General features: G+C 38.7%; 1 protein-coding gene across 1 annotated transcript in view; it reads left to right on the forward strand.

Annotated features, from left to right (window-relative positions):
* Positions 1-1,805: 1,805 nt before the first annotated feature.
* cers1 (ceramide synthase 1) overlaps positions 1,806-25,159 on the forward strand; it is a 33,909-nt gene continuing 10,555 nt past the window's right edge. The window contains exons 1-2 of the mRNA XM_015400037.1: positions 1,806-2,834; positions 24,458-24,617. Coding sequence (XP_015255523.1) covers positions 2,586-2,834; positions 24,458-24,617 — 409 coding nt within the window. The 5' untranslated portion in view covers positions 1,806-2,585. The remainder of the gene's footprint in view (positions 2,835-24,457; positions 24,618-25,159) is intronic.

Below are 25,159 nucleotides of genomic sequence, written 5' to 3' on the forward strand. Positions count from 1 at the left end.
GTGCCACGTCCTGCTGAATAAGTGTGGAGTGGCGGCCTATTGGTTAGGGCATAGGGCTGGGAATCTTGAGTTTCTGAGTTCGAGCCCCCACCTACAGACTACCACTCTGGGTCCTTTAACCCCCGATCTCAACCTGGTTGTCGAGCAATGTCAGCCCACTGCTCATCATACGGTTAGGTTAAATGCAGAGGTAAATTTCCTTGTGAGATCACTAAAGTAAATTATTATTATTAGTCATAATTAGATCATTTTCTCCACAATGCCTGTTGACAGACGGTTCTTTGAAATGTCCTAAAACTGCCAGCTGCACCGACTTTGGACGTGATAAAACACAATGGACCAATACTGTGCACATGATATAGGCTCCCATTTCATTGCCCACTGTGGAAAGGACTTAGCAGCATGGATTTCTGCACCTTTAGATCCTAAGTATTTTATTTCACATTAAAGCAAGAATAAGATTTTTTTTACATGAAATTAATTTCCTTATGAAAGTGGCACCTGATGTCTTTGGTTTAAGAGTGGCTATACATAAAGTCTAAGAATCTGTTGGCCCTGGAAGCATTAACTGCACCTGTAGTCTGCTCTCCAATAATCTGTGCCGATCTGAAATAGGCTTTGCTTCATCATCATCTGGTAGCTACAGTTATCTTTCGTTTGTGATACACGTTTCCTTCAACTTAACTTTCTATAAGTGACCTTAGATGCAGTAATGGCAGCCTATTTAAATTATCTGTGGCTTTTGCTTGATAGTGTCAGTGACGTAAGAGGGAAATTGTTTCATAGACAGGGGCAGAGCTAGATGGGGGCCAGGGGTGGCCATGGCCACTCTTAGCCAATCATTGCTCACCCCTGTGGCCACCCTAGCATTTATTTCCCTCTAATACAGATGGTGGGAACAGTAATACTCTCAAGTGGAATATTCAAAACATTTTATTTTTCATATATTAACAATTACTTGACAACTAAAACACTGTGGTTTTTTTATACACATCAATATAGTAACATTAAAGATTAAAAATACAGAATTCAAGCAGAAATAAATTTTGTGTTTTTTGGGGAAAGAGAAAATTCATCTAGGAGTCTTCAGTGAAATCATAGATAAATAACAACTTGAATAGAAACTTAATAAATAATCAATTTATGTAGATATTTGTACTTGTAAATATTAATTTTATGCAGAATGATTACTGATAAAAGTAAGTAAGTAACAATGGAAAAGATGTTTGCCCCAAAATTCAAACCTTTATCCACTATACCTTTTATGTAGAAAGCACGGATGTTTGAATATATGCGTCTATTAGTTAGCAAAGGCTGTGAGAAAATATAGTTTGTCTTTATTTCGAAAACATGGATGTTTTGCTCATTAATTTTCCTGTTGGAACATTGTAGATTTTGGTGCCTATCTGCTTACGGCCACCCCTCAGTGTGCATTGGTTATTGCCTGGCCACCCTTATAAAAATGTTCTGGCTACCCCTTCTGTTCACAGTTGCATTCAAATATTAATGTATTTAACTTTTTGTCTTCTTTTTCTTTTTCAAATGTATCAATGTGTGATACATTATAATAAATTATAATAAATATAATACATTATAATAAACTTTAATTAAGTATTTTAATTAAGCTTTTAATTAAGTCTTTGCACCTGTGAATGTTTCTCTCCACGGTCGCTTTAAACTTTCCATTCAGCTCCTCAGCGGTTCAAACAGAGGGTTCATAAAGAAGATAGCGGCCCTGTAATACGTCACGCCCTCGCTTGATATTTTACCCCCCCATAAACGCAGCTGAGCCATTAACGCAGGCTGTCCTCCTTTCTTTGAACGCACCAGTTGCTCGCTGTGAGCTGAGCTCACCGCGTCCAAACGCTCATTCACACCAGCGGCACAGAAAGAGCAGCAGGAGAAGAAACGACGCACGTCTTTTATTTTTTTTATTTTTAATTGTCGACCAGGATACGTTAGTTTGATCGATTTCCTCCGGAATATCTAGTCCTCGTGCCTTTGAGTGACCGCTGTCCCCCAGATGAAGCGACCCAGCAGCGTTATATAAGGCGGATAACGGTCCGAGATGAGAGCGCGTGTCTGACAGCGGAGCGGCAACAGAAGTCCGCCCGGTGCTGTTTGCTCCTGTGTCTAAAAGGCTTAATTCATTCAACCGAAGCGCTAACATCGCACAGGAAGCCGCCTCTGTCGTCAATGCTGCTCCATCAACTGCGCTGTCTGATTTACTGTAAGCTAGGCGGCTAACCTGCCGCAGAAGAGCCGTGTGGATACAGCAGAAAGATGAACGCTCACATTAACTCCTAGAAATCCTTCCTGGAATTGGTGGTTAACATTTCCATTTTGAGCTTTAATTACAGCCTCTAATAATTTTATTTTTTCATGAGAGAGTTCTGAGCGCAGAGAATGGGCCCATGTCTCAATTTGGAAAACAAAGAATTAGGCGCATGAAGAGTGGATAAGCTCGTTAGATAAGCTCCCTTTATTGAGCCAACAAGCCCGGTCAGCCTGGACTCCTTCTATCCCTCTGCTGGAGGCATCTCTCCCGGCTTTTATCCGCTCTGTTGTCACACCGACGCACCGAGATGGGCGGCGAAGCCAGGGGCCCCGGGCCGGTAGAAGTAGAGCCCATGCCGGGGTACTGGGAGCTCCTCTCTAGAAGCTCCAGCGTCATGCTGAGCGCATGGAGAGACTGTGACCGCTGCGGTTTGGAGCTCTCCAAACAAACGCTCCTGGATAACGCCTACTTCACCTGGACCGAAATAGCCCTGTTTTTCTTTTGCGCCTTTTTGTGGACGATCATCAGGAAGGGATTGACAGAAAGTCTGTTTAAGGTAGGTAAAACCACCCGGATCCACGCACACACACTGCTTTACCTAACGCTCCATCCTCTAAGATGCATGCCATATGCGCCTCCAACACGCAGAGAAAAACAGGGCTGGAGGCAATGCTTAGACACAAGTTGGACACATGTTCATACGCACCAAAAAAAAAAAAAAAAAGACTACGGTAACTACAGTTTCAGGAAATATTAACCTGACTCACACATGCGTGAAAAAAGAAATGCAGCTGGTGCATTCACAGTCTGTTGTGCTCTTTGGTTTGGGTTCTGTGAGTCATTCAATATGGTTAATGCTGGGCATGGAAGTGTGCGCCCACGTGCAGCTACTACTGTGCACATGCTCTGATCATGCATGTGTGGAGAGAGGGCCCACACTCATTACAACAGGGACACCCACAGGAGGAAACGCTGGTGTTGATCTGACCTGAAATAAATGTTAGCAGCAAGACAGGATGTGAAACCTTGCAGGGGATACAGTGCTTCACTAAAGGCTTTACACACACTTTCCTCTTCTATCATGTTACAACACTGTAATGCATGATGGTGAAGCAATTGGTAAAGTACTTTTAACTCTTCGCACTTTGGATGGAAAGCATCTGCAAAATAAATGTTCAGGTCAGATTTTAACTGGGCGATTTTACCACCTAAAGTTCCATTTATAAAAAAAACAAAACAAACAGTATTTTCTTTCCTAGGGATCAAATGCCCTTCATCATTTAGATGTGTCCCTGCTCCAACACACCTAATTTACCTGCATTATCTCCCCAGCAAAGCATTGAAGCCTGATAATCTCCCAGTCATTTACATCAGGTGTACAGTAGCAGGAAAAACACCTGAAACAGACTTTCTTTTTTTTCCATAGTCTGTTTTTATAAGCTGTAATTTTGTTCAGTATTTCCTTTTGTTCTGTTCTCTAATATTTATCCCTTAAAGCATCTTAGCTGAAGGATTTACCTTAAAACCAATCTCTTTATATCTTGCTGTTGGAACCTCCAAATGTTGAAATAAAATCTCATTAAAGTACATTGAAGTGAAAAAATCCAGGGGTTATGATTATTTTTCCAAAGTGCTGGTGAAGGTTCTCAGTCATCCAGGTCAAAGTCACACAAAAAAGAAAAGAAAATTAAAAACAATCCACTGGACTTTGTTTCCAAATTTGAAGATGTTTCGCTTCCCATCCAGGAAAGTTTTCAATTTGTTTTAAAAAAACAAATTCATGAAACATAAGAAGAAATGCTATTAAGATCACCAAGCTGTAAACTTCCACAAGTAGTTAAAAATAGACTTCAACAAATAAAGCAACCAAAAATGTATATTCTTTCATATAAAATAATCTTCATCCTCATCATCATGTGAAACTATAATAAAAAGACCAAATGTATGAAGTACACCACATCAGATATGTTCAAACAACAGCCCTGAAAGTGTACCAGACAACTGATAAGAATTCACTCTCTTTGTTTGTTATGAACATAGAATCACACTTAAGACGTCGGAGTTGGTAATCAGTAATGATTTGTCAATCCCACACCCCCCCGCCCCCTCCCGACACGTTTATTTTCAGTTAGTGAAGCACTTTCTGTTTTCCTTTGTTTGACATAGCTGCTGGTTTTTAGCACTAAATCAAATTCCTCAGCGATGGAGGCGTTTCTTCATGCTATAAAAAGATCAAACGCTGTTGTTGGTGAAATCACTTGATGCTGCTGGAAAACTATGTCATCGTTTAGTGCTTGGAGACGGCCATTTACAGAAAACAGCAGGCACGACGGTAAAGGCTCCTTTCTCACCCCAGTTTGTCTGTTAGAGAGCAGACACCGAGGCTGTGCGCTGACAGGACTGGACCTCTGCCCAGATCCTCTATATTCTCCTCCTCACCTATCAAAGATTCAAGGACCCTCCTACCTCCTTCTGTTGATTAATCCCAACTAGGCCTGAAATTCTTTTGTCAATTCAATTGTCAGTTAATTTAGTAATGGAACCAAACTGAAATATGACATTTACTAAAGGATCAACTCCCTCAGAACCGTAAATAAGCTAAAATAAGAAACAGAATACCAAAAATATTGAAGTTTTGAATTTAAGACATTTGTCTTATATTGCATTTACAGTTTTAGCATGTACAATGTGCAATACATTTTTTTATTAAGATATATTTTTATACTAAAGCCTTCCCTTTTCAGATTATTTGAAGAAGAAAAAAATGAAATAGATTACTAGATTACTAAAATAATCAACAGCTGGAGCCTTTATTCCTACCCAGATTATTTCCTACACAGAAAAGCTGGATATAGGATGTTTATTCTGTGATCATCCAGTATGGTAGTGGAGTTTCTACAGCTTGGTTGTTCCTACAGCCATGATGTCAGAGACCGCCTTGCTGTATCTCTGACCCACATGTTCACATCCAGATGTGGACTCAAAAAGTCTAGAATGAGGCCTGGTTTCTCTTTTACGATTTATAATTATGTCTTACTGCCATCTTTTTAATATTGCTATCAGACCCATTGGTGGTTGCCGTCTAAGTAGCCGAATACATTTAGTGCACGTCCATCCCTGATGTTAGGAATGAAGAAGATGGGTTTGTGGTCTTATTTGTTCAGAGCGCATCTATTGGCCTGAAACAAAACCAGATGGTTTCTCATTAGGCAGACAGTTGAGTAAACATCCGTGTGTTTAATAGCTGGTTGGCAAAGATTGATGGTGCAGTTTTCACTGTATTAACATGTGCTGTTGTTATGGTTTCCTAAATGGAAAAAAAAAGTGAGCACAGTTAATTGCAACAGAGATAATTATGTATGCACATCCTCAGAGCCCATAGAAACCTGTAATCACAGACTGATTATTTGGAAACAGGTTGGCAAATTACTTTCTGGGTTTTGAGAGCTTCTAAAAAAACCTTTGATAGATAATCTATCATTTAATTAAGGGAAGTCTATTTGATTTATTTATAATCAGAAACCGAATGTAGAGATCTTGCACTTAATTGAAATGAGTAAAAAAAGAAAACAGAAAATTATTGTTATTAATTTAAAGTCCTAAATCATTCAAATGAACATGTGCTTCAAATTTACTGGCATTATTTAAAAGAGCACAGTGAGCAGGAACATTAGATTAGTATTCAATGACTTACTGTAACCCTGTGGGGAATTCATGATGTGACACACAGGTCCAGACTTCATGTCACCTTTCAAAATGAAAACGAAGAACTAAGCTGCCATTAACTTGAAGCAAATGAGTGTTGAGTGCAGAAAATTTGATGAACCATCGATCACTTTATTCGCATTTTTTTTATTATTTCAGGGCAACTTTAGCACTAATAAAAGCTGAATAATAAAAGCAATTAAACAATTTCAATTATGAGACAAGATTATGAGATTTTCTTTGAACCTTTTGGTAATATTTCTGTAGGGTGTAAGTATGAGATACCACAGATGCCCATTTCTCCCTGTCACTCTTTAGGACTGGGAAAAAGAAGACAACTGAGGCAGGTTTGTCTTTATATCAACTAGAAAGTTGTTTACCTTTTATATTAAAATTAATCTAATGTTTATGTTAGAAATGCCTAAGGTGCATTGTATGTTTTGAATTTTAAAGAGTCAGTCATTAGATAGATAGCCTAAATCAGCTCTACCTTTATCATTCTATCTTTGATCAAACTTTATTTTCAGAGGCTGCTGAGGTTGTCTGGCACAGATCAATAAATACTGTTATTAGTTTCCCTGTCAGTAAGTTTCAGGACTCAGAGTTAGCTGTGATGGCTCGATGGACATCATTTACTGTAATCATAACTCTCCCCTGTACAGGAAGACAAGTTCTTCTATTCCAGGTTTTCTGACTTATCTTCATTTTCTCAGTCGGACTGTTCAACAGTTAAAAGAGATATTAATTAACACGACATTTGGATTATTTTAACTAGAAGTATTTATGTCCAAAGCCAATGTGCATTTAAGTCATTTAAATCATCCGCCTATTTTGACACATTGGCAATTTTATATCTCAAAGCTTTTTTTTATGATGGATGAACTTTGTTCAAATTAACTCAGAGCTTTGAAAGCTGGCAGGGCTTTGACCCAAAAAATGTTTGGTCTGTGTTTAAGCCAAGCAAATAGGGCCTCCCATATGCTGCCATTATTTCACATGTGACTGTTTATCTGTCGACTATGGTGGGAAGAAGCTCCTTGGTGTCTCTTCGGTTCATGCTAGCTTCTTGCACCCAGAAAGGTGTTTCACATTTGCTTTGATGCATGAGTGAACGGCCCACTGCAGCACACACTCAGGTTAGATTAACTTCCTTTACAAGTCTCTGTAATGTAAGATAACGGTGCACCCTGGCCATGTTCTGTATCATCTATGGGAGCCCTGAAACTCTGGTCGTTTAAAGAAAAGCAAATGTGGCTTTTAAGATAAGAGCTTAAAAGTTCTTCTGAGGAACAAACATGTAAACTTGCAGTGTTAAGGCAAGGCTCCTTCCTCATTTTCATTTTTTTTAACCTCTATTCTGCACAAACATGTTTCCGAAAAGTTTTGTGCAGAAATGATATTTAAACAATCATAATGCAACTGATTTTTTTTAAATCTGCATCTGTGGGAACAGGCTGAGGGTGCACGATGGTTTCAGATTCACAACCACTCAAATCTGCTTGCATTTTATAGTTATATATATATAGAGAAAGAGAGAGCAGAAGCATTTTCTACGAAGCCACCCGTTACTTCAACTAGAAGTAGAAACATTCATGAGAAAATGAACAGAGAAAATAGAGCTGAGAGAAGAGGAGAGGGTTGATCCGGGAGAATTAATGGACAAATAAAGACGAGTTGGAGAGAGGAAGGAAGAGCTGGTGAGTAGAAAGGACTCGTAGAGCCAAGCTTGATGACTCAGCTCCAGAGGCCAATCATTAACGCAGTTGCACATCCAGGCAGACACATCCGTAGACTTTTTAAAAGGACATGTGCTTCTTTGATATCTGTTCTCTAAAGGTTTGCGTCCGGCATTACTCTCCTCGTGTTTTCTGTGCTCTGCAGCTGCAGCCAGCAGTTTGTTATCCTCATAAGTGGCATAGAAGAGCTGTAGTTTTGCAGCTTCAGCCTTTGTCACAGAGCCTATCTTCCTGCACTGGACTGAATGGCTAATCAAGCCGGGCCTCCGTTGTTCTTCTAGTGGTAAAAGCATTCTCTGCCTTGATGGTGCTCCTGACCACACATCCCACATCACTTTCCATTAAGTTGTTGCATTACAGGCATGAAGAGAAACCTGAGTCTGGGGTTTGTGGTTAGAGGGAAGAGATATCCCTTATTCCAAAAGTGCCCACTCAAATAAAACTTGCTTGTAGTTTTGACACTAATTGCAAGCAATGGTTTGTATTTATTATGTGAAGTTGTTGTCAGCATGCTTCTTCCATTACCCTCCTATGTATCTAATATCCTGCTTGCATTGCATGCATTACTAGCAGCAGTTAGGGCCATCCTCTGTCATGGCATGTTTCCTCTCTAGCTTTGGATTTTGTAGTATGTAAGCAGAACTCATGGCTTTACTAAACGGATCAGCAGTTGATTGTATTGATCCAGTTATGTGGGTTGTCTCTGAAAAAACACCTAAAGTTGTTGGTAAGGAGGTACAAGCTGTCTAAGCTGAACCGGTCTGGTTGTCCCATCAAGGATTTCTGTATCTGGCATCTTTTCTTTTTCTTTGCTGGCGAGGAATTTTAAACCATATTTGGATTTATCCTCTTTAAAAGTTTTAGAGGATAAAAGTTGATTTTAATGTCAAGGGTATATGTTAATTACTTTTACCACTTCTTTAAAGCTTTTATACATTTTTGTCATCGCCCCCACACTAAATAATTAGAGGATGAAGTAGTAAAGTTGAACTTTTGGTTTATTGCTAAAAAGGTTGCATGCAATGTATTGTTTTGTGTGAGTTGATCTTCAGTTTTAGATTGAAAAGCCACTCTGCTCCCACTCTCCTCCTACCTGTCAGCTCCCAGCTAATAAACACTGACTGCAGCCTCATGTGAACTCAGCAGAACTGAAACAGTGAAGTGGATCAAATGAATAAACAGACTTTTCAGAAATGAGTCCTTTTTCTGCCTTGGTATAAAATGCATGCTTTTTGAAGGGTTTTGTGTTTGTTGGTGTTTTTGCAAAAAGATCCAGTGTTGAACTCTGGCATTGTGGTGCACAGGTTGGCAACATAAATGTTTGAGGTTTCACTGTGTGAAAGTTTCACTGTGTGAAATGAAAAATCCATCCATCCATCCATCCATCCATCCATCCATCCATCCATCCATCCATCCATCCATCCATCCATCCATCCATCCATCCATCCATCCNCCATCCATCCATCCATCCATCCATCCATCCATCCATCCATCCATCCATCCATCCATCCATCCATCCATCCATCCATCCATCCATTATTTATTTCACAAAATAGTTCTGCACTCCGGGGCTGCTCAGTGTCACAGTGGTTAGCAAGAAGGTTCCGGGTTCGATTACCGGACCGGGGTCTTTATGCATGGAGTTTGCTGGTTCTCCCTGTGCCTGCGTGGGTTCTCTCCGGGTACTCCAGCTTCCTCCCAAAGTACAAAAACATGACTGTTAGGTTAATTGGCTTCTTTAAATTCTCCTTAAGCGTGTGTCTGAATGGTGGGTTGTCCCCCATTTGTCTCTGTGTTGCCCTGCAATCAACGTAGACAGCTGGAGATAGGCACCAGCACCCCTCTCGATAGTTCTGCATTCTTAAACCTATGGTTGCAGCAGCCATGTTTCTTCTTAACAGAGCATTGGGATGAATCATCTCTGTTTGCGGATAATCCGACTTTCCTCTGGTCAGCAGTAACGTGAAATGATGTTCCGACCACAGAGAGTCTGTGGCCTCCCTCTCCGCCTTTTCTTTTTTCCTTTTCCATTCCCTCTCTCCTCTCTGTTTGTTTTCCTCCAGCCACACTCATCGGACAGCCTTTTGACTGGGCAAGAACAAGCTGTAACTGTGAGCTTCTTTCTTGGTGGTTTATTCTCCTCTATCAAGGACACTTTATCATCATGTGAGAACTGGAGTGGTCAGAGGAAATGGGTGTTCACCCGATCCTCTCTGCAAAGAGCATACCGTTTCTAATGGCCTTGTATGTCATAACTGTTTGGATGTTTTGTTCCCACCCTGTAGTTATGGCTAAGATCTAAAAAGCCTTTCATTCTTGGGATGCAATTAGATTAGTTTCCCCATCCTAGATGGGCTTTGTCTTTCTCTTCCTCTGTGGAAGAACTTGCAACACTCACATAGTATCAGAGTGCACTGTGTGCACAGTCTGCTTTCATCTCTGTGCTCGGGATATTTTAGAACACAACTCATAACACCTTCCCTCCCTCTTTGCTCATGCGTCTTGTCTTCCCTTTCTGTCCCCATACACTGTGTGGTTTGGGTTTTGCATAGCAACGTAGCTAGTTAGTGCAAATCAAGCGGTCGAGAATTAACTTTCTTTGAGCTATTTAAAGAGTTAAACTGAAGTAAGAGTCAAAAGAGCACCTTATAAGGTCCCTAGTTACAGGTAGCTCAACATTATTCATACCTACTGCAGATTTAAATGTAAATTTATTTTAATGCAGCCATGTTGGATTCTGAGAAGAAATGATAACAGGTGGAATTGCAAAAGATGGTGAAGAAATGTCAGAGGAGCTGGAGTTACAATAATAATTTAACTTTGTTAATCTCACACTGGAGAAATTTACTCTCTGCATTTAACCCATCCCCTTTGGGGAGCATTGGGCTGCCATCGTGCAGCACCTGGGGAGCAGTGTTGAATTAGTCTTGTTATTACAGCAGTTATAAATCCTTTTCGTTGTCATTGTGATCAAATTTTTTTGTTGATGAACTTCAAAACTTTGAGGTTGGAAGACCCTCCTTGCAATCACCTCATCGACTACCTTCACAGATTCTCTGACAGATTCCAGTTGAGACTCTGTTGGGGCCAACAATAATAAAGGTATAGTGGAGGATTTTTGCAAACTTTCAAAAAGACCGCCCTCTCCATAAAAAAAAAATGCACTTGCACAACCCTGTACCGGCTCCCAAGAGGGAACGTCTAATATAGGCGTGCAAGAGCGTGCACAAGCCCATTTCTCCTCGTGCACGCTCTGTTTAAAGGTTGCTGTTTGCATCGCTCATACAAGCTTACATTCAAAAAAAAAAATTTGCAATTTTTCCACAATGTCAGACACACCACTGGAAAGTGAAAATGGGGACGAGCACGTGGGACAACCTTACATAAACACATAACCAGAATGATTGACAATTAGGAGGACTACTTACTACCACCCAGAAAAAGAACATCCTCCACTATACCGTAATATTATTTCCAGTCTGAGGAAGCATGTTTGTTAGATTCAAACAGGTCTTTATCCCTAAAACTTTGTGCCCAACTTCTGTAGTTACCAACTATCACAGAAAAATATTCAAAAAATGGCTTTATATGCTTGTTTATAAATTCATGGATCAAGTGGTCTGTCAGTGTAAATGGACCCCTAAGATTTTCAGTGATTGATTCAACACTTGATACATTTTTTTTATTGAACTGTGCTTTTAACTCCTAAACTGTATCCCTAATGTTCCTGCTGTTTTCCCCTGACTTTGTAATGTTGTCTGTTCTCTAACTATCCTCTGAGGCCTTCACCGGACTGCTATCATTAAATTCTACCAATCCTACGGCGATGCCTTCACGCAGTGGTCTATTGAATGACTTGATTTTATTTAGGAAGAAATAAAAAGGAGTAATAATCCTGTTTTCAATCTGCTTTGTGTTGCTCTGTGACATAAAGATAATATACTCAAATTTGAGGCTGTAATGTGACAACATGAAAATGTTGTAGGGGTAAACAGATCACACACCTGTCTGTTTCATGACACACCTGTGATATGTGCTGTGGCTAGAATACAATTAGCATCTGCTTGGTGCTGATACTTTTCACTTATCAGTTTAAATCGACCTGGCATCAACATTCAGGCTCCGGCCCTCTATGGCAGCCGTTCTCCTCGCTGTGTTGCACATAAGTGAGGTCACTGTATTATGAATGGAAGCCAATATGTCTTCCAGCTGTCAGCTTAAACTGTGAGCCAAGTTGGTCTGAGGGCAAATTCTGTGTGTCTGATGCACATGCAACATGACACACCCACTTTGCATAAACTCCCCACATTTTAAGGTGGAGACATGGTTTTAAAGCTAACCTCAGGTTAAGGTGGAAATGTTGTCTTCTCTGCAGAGCTGCAAATGAGTTGATCTGCCTGATTAGCACATAGTTAATTATGACCATTAGACAAATAAATGCTGTGCAAGCAAAATCAAATAATTACTTAGAAAGTATTTTTAACTACAGGATTTTGACAAATCTCTACAAAATATATTTGATGATATTGCTGTAGATTAAAAAAGATGGCTTGTGAACAATGGCTTCTATTGTTCTTAGCTTTCTAAAAGTAACTGAGAGTTTTCTATTCATGGGCTGCTGTCATGCACCACTTCATAACACACAATGTTTGAATGTACGGCTAAGATTAGCAATGCTAACTACTGTAAGGAGAAAGAGCTCTACTAAAATATAACATGTGCATAAATGTGCAGGTATTTTTTCATAACCCAGATCATAGGAAACGGGCTCTTAAAAAGTGTCACTGAATCATAATTTCACATCCTCACGATTTAGACTAGAGTGCTATTTATGGTTTCACATTCCTGCTTCCTAAAAATGCGTAAATGGCTTTGAAGTAAATAGTTTATTGGGATTTTTATAAAGAGCAAGTTCCATCATAGGATGCACAGTGATATACATATGAGAAGTCCTCAAAATGTAAATAAACAAAAATGATATTCAAATGTCTGTTTAGGGTTGGATGCACCTAACTATGTAAATTTGAATTTAAACTGCAGCAGGGAGCAGTACAAATGTATAGAAAATGCAAAGAAAATGCAAAGATTAATACAGATAAATATTCTCAAGAATAAAAAAACAATCATTTATTTTACAAAACAATACAAATAAAATATTTTTGTAAGAACATAGCATAACCTTTTAACATCCTGGGCTTCACTTCTAGGATATATTGTTTATGCTTCATCTTTGTTCAATTAATAATGTCATTGTCCAATAGGGGATAAGTACGTTGTTTGTACCCTGATGCTATCCTAAATAAGCTTTCTGGTAAAGACCAGATTATTTGTAGATCAGAAACCTACAAAGACACAATTTATTTTCTTCATAGTCACTTTTTTATTTTGTTCAGACAAGGTTAAAAAGCAGCAGATGTCTCAGAGTTGTGCCCTACCTGTTAGACTCTTTTGTTCCCATCATATAGTCATCGGTAGGATCTTAAAAACACATCATTCTTGGAAATAAATTAGATATGTTTCTTCATCCAAGATTACCTTTGTGCTTCTTTTAGTCTGTGGGAGAAATTGCAACTAGAGATTGACTGATACATCAGCCTGCCAATATTTTTTCCCCCAGTAATAATGTTTTTTTTGCTTGTATCAGTATCGGCCGCTATGAGGTTTGTTCGGCATTTCATCAGTGCATTTAACAGCCATGCCTTGTGTTAAAGTCAAGCTCATGTATTGCTGCTTCATTCATCTGCTGTACATTTGGGCATCATTTAGACTTATGTCAAAAAATCTGTGCTGGTTGAAAAAACCTGTATTAGATGACCTCTATTTGCAACGTTCGAATGATGTCTGATTTAGAAAGTGTTGCGTTTTTTTTTAGGACTTTGCTCTAGTTTGGTTTGTGATGTCACTTGAACTTGAATGACTTGTATAGTCATTAACTATATGGCGCTTGTCCGATACATCCGATATGTTGTAACCAGTTTAACCATCAAACCAGACCCAAATAAAGACCTGGTAGATGTAGCTGGATGTTAATGGTCTTAGCTTTAGCTGCAAACAATGTGAGTGAAGGTGGAGGAGGAGAACTAAACTCCCTCAGCTCTCCTTCTTTCTAGGTGTTGGAAGGACAACAAAAAAAAAAAATCAGATTTTTATATTGGAAAAATATGTTGGACTAACTCTCCTATTATCATCTTCAGCATGTAACAGCACCAGTCCAATTTTTAAAGAAATAATTTTATTGTTATTCTATGATTATATTGGTAGTCGTGTTTAGCGGAGTTAAAAACTAAGTTGCTAAAAAGACACGATGTTGACATTGTGGTCGTGAGAATAAAAGCCTGAGTTCAGCATCTCTCACTGCAAGACTAGACCACGACTGGTTTCAGTTCAATATTAGGGGTCTGTTATTTTTTTTTAAACACAGCTAATGCTGATATGATAGAAATATGAGGTTAGATATAAATAGCTCTAAAGATACAGAACAGCTTTACACTGTACCTCAGTCTGTAAAACATTATTCCAAGTCTAGAAACCAGAAGATGTATATAGTAGAGGTTAAGGGTGTAATAAGGGTAGTAAAAATGTATGAAATTTATTAAAAAGTTTGGTAAAAATTGTAATGACTACATCAGTTGTGGCATATGTCTATTTTCTTCTTTCCTCTTTGTGACCTTAAGCAGTCTACGTGTTTTCATTTGTGTCCAGTTTTAACATCTGGTTCCATTAATATCTGCCTAAGTGGTTAAATATTACATTAGTATGAAAAATATTACTTCTTGGAATATATTGGCCAAACTGTCCTTTATGATATGTATACTGCATACTCTGATATTCAATTATTGATATATTTGGATGTTACTGGAGGTAGTAATGATATATATTTTATGTTCTCATTTTAACCTATGTGCATTTCTCTGTACTGCTTCGTTATTGATCAAATTCTTTCACATTTTATACTAAAGAATATTGCATTTTTTTAATATTTATTCTTTAAAGAATAATCTTTCTGTGATTATTTTTTCATCTCAGTTTTTCTTAAATCAAATAGTTACTATTAGTGATATATCAAAAATGTTTAGAAAAGGTAATATCTATGGTTTACACATCAAAATATTTGTTTTTATTCAGTTTTGCACATTGTGTCCATACTTAATGCAAAAGATAGACTTTGGTAATTCAATAACATGTTATTCAATGTTTTAATGAAACAAGGTCACGATGAAATTTCAACTCTATGATATTTTATGAGCCGTATTTGCTTTACTCATTATTTTAAGTCTTACAACCCAACAGTGTGAATGTTGTCGCTGTCGTGCCCGAGTGTGGATGCTCTCATGCTCTAAGTGTTAATTTGCTAAACAAGTTTGGGGTTAATGCCTCTACTGGGATTCACTAATATGCTAAAGCTCCCCTGAGCAGGTGCATTTTTTATGTTTGACAAACTGCAATGGAGGAAGTGTGAAGCTTGAGTCGGCCTTATTGGGTGTAGTATTTATGCATAAGGAAATGAAACCGCTGCTTTAATTTTTTGTAATGCAAATGAAAATAAAGATAAAACATGCTGAATAAGTAACTTTAAACAAAATAAGAAATGCAAAGTTTTTTTTTATCGTGTTTTGGTGGGAGACCTTCCTGGGAGATGCATTCATTTTGCATTTTGCACAGTGGAACAATGAAGAAGTGGTTTTTCGTACTGCAGCTGCAGTCCAACAGCTGCACTCTTCAGTGAAATTTGGTGCTCCTTTACACACTTGCATATGGCCCTGAATCATTGGTGCACACTCAAACCCATTCTAATTTACTGCCTCATCTAATCATGGGTTTTTAATCTAATTGAGTTCAAACACTCAGCTGCAAGTGTGAATTCAATTGAGTTTTCCTGGTGCCAGCCGCCATCTCTCAACATCTTTTTGGGAGGATAAAGATTCTGCCTCAGATTTGCTTTATGAATTAAATAAATCATTCATTTATTTTTTTAAAAGCATCCTCCATGATTATTGGTATCCATGGTGACAAGCCTAAAAATAAATCAATCTTTTATTGCAGCATAATGTCCCGTTACGACTTTTTAATGTCTGATAAGATACCGATATTGCAGCTTTGAGTAAAACAAATTACTTATATTTCTCCTTTTGTCATTTTAAATTATCGTAAAGCCATAGTCAAGTGAAATTACTCAAACAGATAAAAACAGTCAGCAACAATAAGCAGGAGAACAACTGACCTATTTATTATTAACCAACGGATTTCATAAACTTAAAGCAGAAGTGCTTTTTCTATCCATGTGCTGATATGAGAGAATTTAGATGCAGACAGATATGTTCTCTTTTATATATTTCAGTATTGGCTGATATTAGAGCAATTTAAGCTATCAATATATTGAATGAGAACATTCCTAGTTTTAATTGAGTACATGTATTTATTCAATTGACTTTTAATTAGGAATCCAATGACTTCTTGTATCCATGATGTAAAAAACCCCCAGCTTTTTAAAGATAGACTTGTTAGAAACACCAGCAGAGCAATGCTTAAAAAGTTTTAAACAGCTGGAACTCTGAGGAACAAGGCTGAAAAAGGACTTCAGTCTGTCAGGACACAGCAGGTTAGTAGGAAAGGTAAACGGAAGAACTCAGACACTCATTTTTAGAGAAATGAAGCAACTTGTTTACTCTATTTTGCTTTAAACTCTTTCTCATATCACCATGTTTAATGGGTAGATGGCTCTGTCCTTACCGCTTTAATACCTTACACTCTTCCTGAAAGGCCTTAAGAGAGGTTTATGAACATTTTGGTCACTTTTCCTGCACTGTATTTGGGAGGTCAGTCGTTAGGTCACGGTCTTCACTCCAATTCCAAAGTACTTTATTAGATTGGGGTCAAAGGTCTATACAGAACTGTCAAGATCTTTATGGACCTTATTTCATACACTGGTGTATAGTAATGGTTGGATAGGAAGTGAAAATCTAAAAACTAATCAACAATAGGGGCATGCATCATCTTTTTATGATTGAGAATTAAGAGTTCCTTTCTCTTGAATCAAGGAACCAAGACCAGTAAGAAAAATCAGTAAGAAAAAGTCCCAACACTATCATAGCTTCACGCTTCACTGAGCTCCTTAGAGCTGTCCATGCTTCCACAAATCTTTGAAGAAGCAGTCTGCATGCCAAAGTCTTTGATTTCCTACTTTGTTGTCAATGGAATTGATTAGAAGGGTGTCCCAATACCTCTGGCAATGTGTTGTTTGTCACACTTAATTCTGCAAGCTTAAAAATAACAAAATGACAGAACTTATTGGAGTTAGCACATACTTGAGACTGTTTCTCCACCAGGTCACTCGCATCCCTTTTTAGTCAGCATGGAGAGTCGATTCATCCCATACCCCTAAGGAATTGATCCTCCATTTGTTATTTATTTGCAGACATACAAATAAACAGCTGACTCATTTCCCACAATACTTTGCACCAAGTGAGTAGGCAGGAAGTGGAAATAAGGAGGTCAGTAAAAGCTGGAGTGATTCAACATTCGTGAGCTTGAAATGTTTGGTTCTGTTGGGTTGTTTTCAGTGGGTCAGCAAAGATGTGGGATGTCATGCAACCAAGTCAACCCCACTGGGGGAAATGGCGTTAAGCTGTGTACTCTGCAAGTTTGTTCCACACTTATAAAACAAAGCAGCTTCCCTCCCACGGCGACGCTGCTTTCACTGTTGCTGCTTCTCATTAAAGATCTTCCTGTTCCCTCTAATTATAACAGAAATAAACAGGCTGCTGATAAGGGCTGATTTACACCGACTCCTTAGGGGGACTGGATAAAACAAAACACTCAAGAAAAAAAAAATGTAGGACAAGGCATAACATTTAGAAAGGTTTGCTATATCAAAAAAGCAACATATCCTTATGGCCCAAAACCCACATTTCTGATAAAAGAGCTCATTGGGATAAATCAATGTAACTCTGTCGTATTACTAACTGGTTTGTGTGCTAGAGGAAAAAAATCTGCATAAAATTACAACATAAAAGATTTGTATAGATATAAAGAAAATACTATCGGAAGTAAAATGCATAGAAAAAAAAACAATAACCACCATCCCATTTTTAAGTCTAAAAACCTACAAGGTTTTATTCCCGGTGGCAGCTGTCCGCTCTTCGCCTTAACAACAAGAAGGAGAACCAATGAGATTATTGTCTTTTCTTTTTTCTTTTTGTGTAATCCGACAATCTACGCTTTTAAATCAAACTTAGATATATTAAGTTGCTTACCAGCTGTGTTATACATTAAGACAAAAAAGTGGACTTTAACCCACTTGGCGTGTCAAGATGTTCTAGAAGGACCTTGGATAGGATTGGAGTAATTGTTAATCACAGATGAATGGGCTATTTTTACCCACACATGTATATATAGTCTAAAACTCTGGTCATCTGCTGGATAAGCCTTAGCAAATCCTATTTACCCTGAAACCAGAGGGCAACCGTGATAGGTTTGGATTTAAAGGTACACAGAGATACCCAGAGTGACGTCAGCGAACCAGGGAGAGATCGAAGCTCGACAGAGCCAAATAAATAAAAGAGTGAGTGAGTGAGTGCTGGCCTGGCTGGACAGACCCACACATGAGCTAGCGTCCTGACTCAATGGTCCAATTTATCTTCTGATGCAACTGGCCAACAAAGGAGAGTCCATTCACTTCCCTTCCTCATTCATCACCTGCTTTGGGGTGAACAGTGAGGAGTAGCAGTTGGTTCAGCACTGCACAGGAGGGTATATAAAAAAATGAATAAGAATGCCTCATGTCTTTCAGACTTTCTCAAACAATCAGTTTTTGTAACTTCTTTATAACTTTTGCATCCTTTTTCTTCCTCCTGGATTTCTAGCTCAGAGTGTCTTTGGCAGAAATGAGAGTGAAATGGGAGCCAGTGACGCTTCGTGCTAGGGGGCAAGTCGAGCCACAGTCTGCCTGTCAGGGAGGGAAGAGAAAAGAGAAGAGAGAGGGAGCTGTTGAGTGTAGTTTAAGGCCTTATTTGTCAACTGACCGACGTTGGAGGACAAGTGTCCTTGACCCACCATACCTCTACTTGGTAGGCTGACAGAAAAACCGACATCATGGACAGATATTTTTACAGAATGATGAATAATTCCTTAGTCTGCATTTAGGACCAGTCTTTAGGTCTTTGTGTGAATTTGCTTTGAGCAGTGTCCTAATACTGCTTGTTATTACTACCATAATGCCCAAGCTTGTTGAAAATAAAGGACATAAGAGAGGCAGTGAGGTTTAATCATGATATCTCAAGCAAAAACTATCTTCACAAAAATAGATGAGTATTATAGTGATTCTAGTTGAATATAAGAGTTTTTTTTAGTGCAAGAAATATTTTTCCATCTTATTTTGATTTTCTACAGAGATGCTGACCAGGGTTCTTATTGGCTGAAATCTATTTCTGTTTTTTCTTTACTGATTCAAGTTTTTTTACGAAGGATAATATGACAGAAAATGGGTTGATTTATGTACAGTAGAGATTTGGAGACTTGATTAGGGGTTGTGGGTCTGTCTTTTTGAAGGATTTCCAGTTTTATCCAGTTTTTGCTGCTTACCTAAGGTCAGGAGACGTTGATCATCATCTGAAGATCAGCCTTCGGAATAAAAGCAACTAAAATAGGGTTTCCCTGGATAGGTGGTCAGACTCAGACTTAGAGATTTTGTCAGAGTCTGCACCATTTAGCGGGATCTCACACTTGTTTTACTGCTTCTTCATATCAAAAGGAGTGATTGTAAGGATTTACTCATACGAGCAGGATGTCTCCTCTCCAACTATCATGGGTGTTTTCCTGAGATGACTCCCCAGTATAACCCCTCAGATCCAGTTTTCTCCACATCCGGGCCTAGGATAGTCTAAAACCAAATAAATAAAAATTAATCTCATAACAATGTGAGTAACTTAAACTTGCCACGTTCAGACCTGCATCTTCCTATCAACTAACAAACCCCAACTCCAGCTTTAAACACGTGGAGAGTTAAATAGATAGGAACAATAAAGACAAACCTTTAGTTAAAACAAACAAACAACGGCTGTATAAGCATCGAATCCTAGACTAGACCATCTGTAATGTCATCATCAATTTCCATAAACCAACCCATCTATCAATTATTCAAAGTACATTTTGTGAGGCTTTGTTGGGTCATTTGCTTACCTTTAGACTAAACATAGCCAGCTCTTTGTGTCGTCCTCTCTTTGCCTTGTTGAGTTGCTGTGTGCTTTTGCATTAAAGTTTTTTAAATTAGAAGTGAACCAACTGGACCTCTCTCATTTCAAGAAAAAAGAGAAGCCCAATTAAGTTGGAGCTGGAGCACATTGGACCCCGAAGTAATAAATACAAAATTCCCTTCCTTCTAGACATTGTGTAAATGTGGTTGATAATTGAAAGGTGAAGAGATGTCCACAATAGGATGCATTTTGACATCTTAGGATAATTTAGACAGATTACACCGGGACAAACAAAGACAATGACTGAGCGATCAAAGATAGCCATAGAAAAGATGTCTATAAACATTAAGGTTGTTTTTTTTAGTATAAATTTAATGTCGATATTTCACTATTAAAAACCAACCTGACCGACTAGCTTTGCCACCCAAACTGTTTGTAAAGCCTGAAGATGTCTGACCTGGTCAGAGAGTGACAGAAAGTAAAGGATTTAGAAAATGTTACAAGGAATAAAACTCTGCTGGTCCAGTCATCAGGCTCACACTTTCTTGACCACAAACGTTCTGAATATTAGTCACACATGAGGTCCAAAGTCCTTTCACTTCATAGGCAAAAATTTAGTGCAACAATAACAGAGTCAAAATAAAGCTGGAACACCATGCACAGAGAGGCTATGATTGTGTCTCCAAAGCTGATCAAGTGTGGTAACTACTGTAAGCCTGACTTTCTCTTTGCTTAGGCTAAATTTGGACAGGATGTATGGCCTAAAAAAAGTAGATTTTTAACATTTTTTTCTGAGCTAAATAAAGACAAGGACTTGCTGGCCTTAAAAAGCCATAAAAACTGTATTGACATCCAGTGGGTGCAGGAAAATCCACTTTTCCACAAAACGTTAACATCAGACAAACATCAGTCTAACTTTTCTCACTGTTGCCGGTGTATTTTATTGGTTGATTTTGATGGAGGTGAAGCACCTAGTTTCTGAAAAACAGAGATTTTGTGTTCTGGAGACAACGTAAGTGTGATTAATGGGTTTTAATGTGCTAAGAGCAGAAGCAGTATAAAGTGCAGAGTCACCGATGGTGATGGCTGTAACCAGCTTCAGCTTCTCTTGCATTTCAGCTTTTGTGTGTTTTGTGTTTGGGGGGGGGGATGTGCAAGAGGACTGCAGGGGTCTGCACTGTGTGCTGACAGCTGGCTTCTATAAATAAATGTCATAGGCAGGGGAGGAGTGACACAGGGGTGAATGGACAGCGGGAACGAGGAAAAAAAAAGGAGGGGAGGAGACGGATGGGTGGGCCGATAGAGAGGGACTGATGCAGATGCCTTGTGAGACCTAAAAGAATGTGGCGTAGTGTCCTGTGCTGCACTTTGCTGGGGGTCACGACCTAACGACACATGCCACCTGCATTTGATCCAATCAGGCCTTGTTGCCGCAATCATGTGACCATCCCCTTTACTCGGCTCTGCACATGTGTCACAGCTAATGAGTCTGTTGCCGTTACATTTTATCTCACATCTGCGCAGCCCTCTCAGCTTCCTTCCCTGTTGTGTCTCGACTCTCTGGCGTGACTCACAAACTCTACCAGTTCTAAAAACAGGGATGCAAAGAGTAAACAAAGGAAGGCACGTAAAAGGGATGAAGTCACAGGTGAACACAAGACTGGCTGTTCTGTTTCATATCAGGCAAACAGGAAAAGCAGAAACTGAACAAGGTCCAGTGTCTAAGCAGGATTAATGCTCTCTTCATGAATTTGTCATGCAGGTCGTCACTGAGCCCGGTCCCATCAAGCCGAGTGGACCAGCCGCTGTATCATTGACACAGGCTACTTTCACTTTGCTGCCTCCAGTTACATGCTCTCGACTTTCTAAAGCGCTGTGTATGTGTGTGTAATTTTGTTTACAAGGGGAGGGGGGCTGGGTTTGGTTTCCGGTCTTGGCACAGCTATGAAACACTGAAGAACAGCCCATATGATTCCCTGCCATACTCATTTACCTGTTGCATATCTGCTTTATCTCAACTGTGTTTCCTTTATGCTTGTTCCAGCGTTTGGGTGTCATTATGTCAAAAGCTTTTTTTGGGTTTAGTTACTTTGACGGGTAATTATATCTTAGAGGCTTTGCTGTTGCGTCATAGAAGGCGTAGAGGAAAGAAAAAAAATTAGCGATGAGGCAGGAAGACAGAGGAAGGGGATGATGATAGCATGATACCGCTAGTAATCAAGTCTCTGCACAATTATATCAGACGACTGTGAGGCCAAAAGAAAAGCACCAGTTTGATTTCTGCTTGTAGAACAAATAATAATCATGGCCATGTTTCCATTCACTGCTTCTCCCTCCCATTACAAGCCATGCACAGCTGGAAATGTGAGCATTTAAAACAATAATGACTGTCCTGTAGTCTTTTTTTCCAAATAAAATTGTGTATAGTCCTTTAAGCTCTGGCTATAAACAAACAGACTTTCTGGAGTATATAGTGCAGTGCAAATTCAAAACAACTGTTGCATGTGCCCTGTGCATTTAGCTTCTTTTCAAACAAAGTTTGGTGTTTAGGGCCTTTGTAGAAAATGTTTTCTTGTCCTGTATCATCCATTCAGCACCTTTTAGACTGCAAAACGATTTACTGGAAGCTTTCCTCTTTACGTTTGAATGCAAACTAAATATTATGTGGTTATCAGGACAAAGCATAAAAAAATAGGACTCTATTTAGGCAGGAAACTGACAAGGGAAGTTATTTCACACTAAAAAAGGCAATATTACACAAATCAAAGTCTAAATTTGTTTCAAAATCCTTTGGAGGATACTTCTTTTTGCTTAGATATTTTTTCACATTTTGGTTATGCTGCATTCTTTTTAAAGCTATGATGAAAACCATGTTGATTCAAACTAAGTTGTGTTCCTGTTGAATGGAGGTAGATAATGCAGGTTCAGAGAGTTAAAAAAAGCCTCCCATCATTTTGCATATTCAGGTCAACAGCATAGACAGAGGCTGAATGATCTGCTGTTCTTAGCTTCTCTTCCTTCACCTCATAAGGTGTAAGCAGTAAGAACACCATCAACAGTAGGAAATGAACTCTGGGCTGCTGTTCTGTATCTGGACACATCATGAATGTGATGGAAACACACATGAATGTCGCTGGTGAAATCAGGACTTCAGCCTCCAAGAAAAGAACTACAAAAAACAAAAGTTACATACATTCAACAAATGGTCTCTGACATAAAGCCCAAAACATGTAATGGTGTGTACAATTGCATGTGGTACTTAAGGGAAAGGGAAGAAATATAGTTTTTCCCTGGGGTGGGCTGTGTCTATAGGTCCTGTCATGCAAAGGATTGTGGGAATCTATATAGGAACATGGGTAGGTCCCTATGCTAAATGAACCATTTATGGCATACTGCTTCCTCTTCCTACGTCCTTTCTTACTGTCAGCACTATTGGGGCAGCACTTATCATAGCGACTGCTGACATACTTTGGTTTAAGTGTCCTGATTGATTTCCCCGATTTTGATGGAGCCACAGACTAAAATCGCTCTGCTTTCCTGTAAACAGGATGAAGGAAAATTTTACTCTTCGAAGCTAGATTAAGTCACCTCTGATGATGAAAGATGGAAAACCTAAATTATTAGCAACTTGGTTAGCTCAGTGACCATGGTAACCACAATTACTTATACAAACTAGCAGGATTGAAATGATTGATCTTATTAATCATGCCCATTCAATTATTGAAATAATCATCAACACATTTATTTATCAGACAATCCTTAACTGGAATGACTCTAAAGTTTGTAATTTGATTATTAAGCAACAAATTGAAAAAAATGGTTAAAAGATTAATTGATTTGCAAAATAATCCATAATTGAAGCTTTTGACATTTTAAACATTAGAACAAACTGTTCTCTAATTCAGTCTATTTATGAGTGGCAGCCATTTTGGATTTTAACTGAGTTGTCTGCGATTCAACGTCTAGATATATCTGACTTGAAAAAGGTCAAATTCAGTTTTCCAAGCTCAAACAAAAGATGCCAAGAAACGGCAGACCTTCCCAGAGTTAATGCTGTGGCGCAGTAGTAAAATATAGATTTATGAAGACATGGATGAATAGTTTTTTTATTTTCTGAGGTGCTGATTCAGCTTTCAGGCCACTCTGAAGACTGCTGTGCTGTTGATAGATAAATTTCAAAATGCTTAGTCATGTCATGGACTTTCTCATCCTATCTATTTAAAACAGAATAGGTTAGATGAGAGGAAAAGCACTTAGTTTTCTAAAAATGTAAGTATTTTTATAAACACAAGAACATGTTAAACATTTTTAACTGTCTTATAAGAAAAGATGCATGTATTAAGAAAATTAAGCATTTTAATGTTTACAAAGTAGTTAGAAGACTCTGGATTGGACTGTTTGTAAGGATTTCTCTTTATTTATAAAATCATTAAACCTGCCATTTCTAAAAGGCCTCCTACGATTTCCTCTGGTTTTAGAAGCCGGTACAACAACTCAGAGGGTGTCAATTATCTAAATTCTCTCTTGTCTCTGCTCTGTCCTTGCAGCCTCTTGCACAGTGGTGCAGGCTGCTGCCCAAAGATGCTGCCAAGATGCCAGAGAGTGCGTGGAAGCTGGTCTTCTACACCATGTCGTGGTCCTACAGCACCTACCTGCTCTTCTTCTCCTCCTACTCCTTCTTCCATGACCCACCCTCTGTCTTCTACAGTAAGGAATGATGTCACTTTATTCAGCATCTTTGTGCTTTGTTTTTATATTAATGTACTGGAGCGGATCCAGTTAAGGTACCAGTAATTGGAATTGACAGGAAATAATAAGTTGAGGTTCTCTTTTACTCAAACAATTCAATTCAATTTAGTTAATTTATATAGCGCCAATTCACAACAAATGTCATCTAAAGGATGATAAAGAAACTGATAAAGAAAAACTGATAAAGAAAAAAGGGGGCCCCATGTCCTCCGGCATTCTAAGCATATAGTAGCATAACTATAAAGATAGCACTGGATAACCTGAGCATGTAATGATGCAAAACCTCAGTGACACATGCAAACACATTGTAAGGCTCAGTCAACTCTTTATTAACAGAATATGTTCATTTAAAACTATTTACTGTTAGACACATTAGGTTTCATGCAGTGCATCATTTAAAACAGAAGATTTTTATGATTGTACCTTAATAGAAACCAGTGTCAATACATCTATAAGTGTTCTGCTAATGGACAATGGAGATGCCCCAGACTTCACATATA

Source organism: Cyprinodon variegatus, unplaced genomic scaffold (genome assembly GCF_000732505.1).
Source record: "Cyprinodon variegatus isolate N-32 unplaced genomic scaffold, C_variegatus-1.0 Scaffold30, whole genome shotgun sequence".
Lineage (NCBI taxonomy): Eukaryota > Metazoa > Chordata > Actinopteri > Cyprinodontiformes > Cyprinodontidae > Cyprinodon > Cyprinodon variegatus.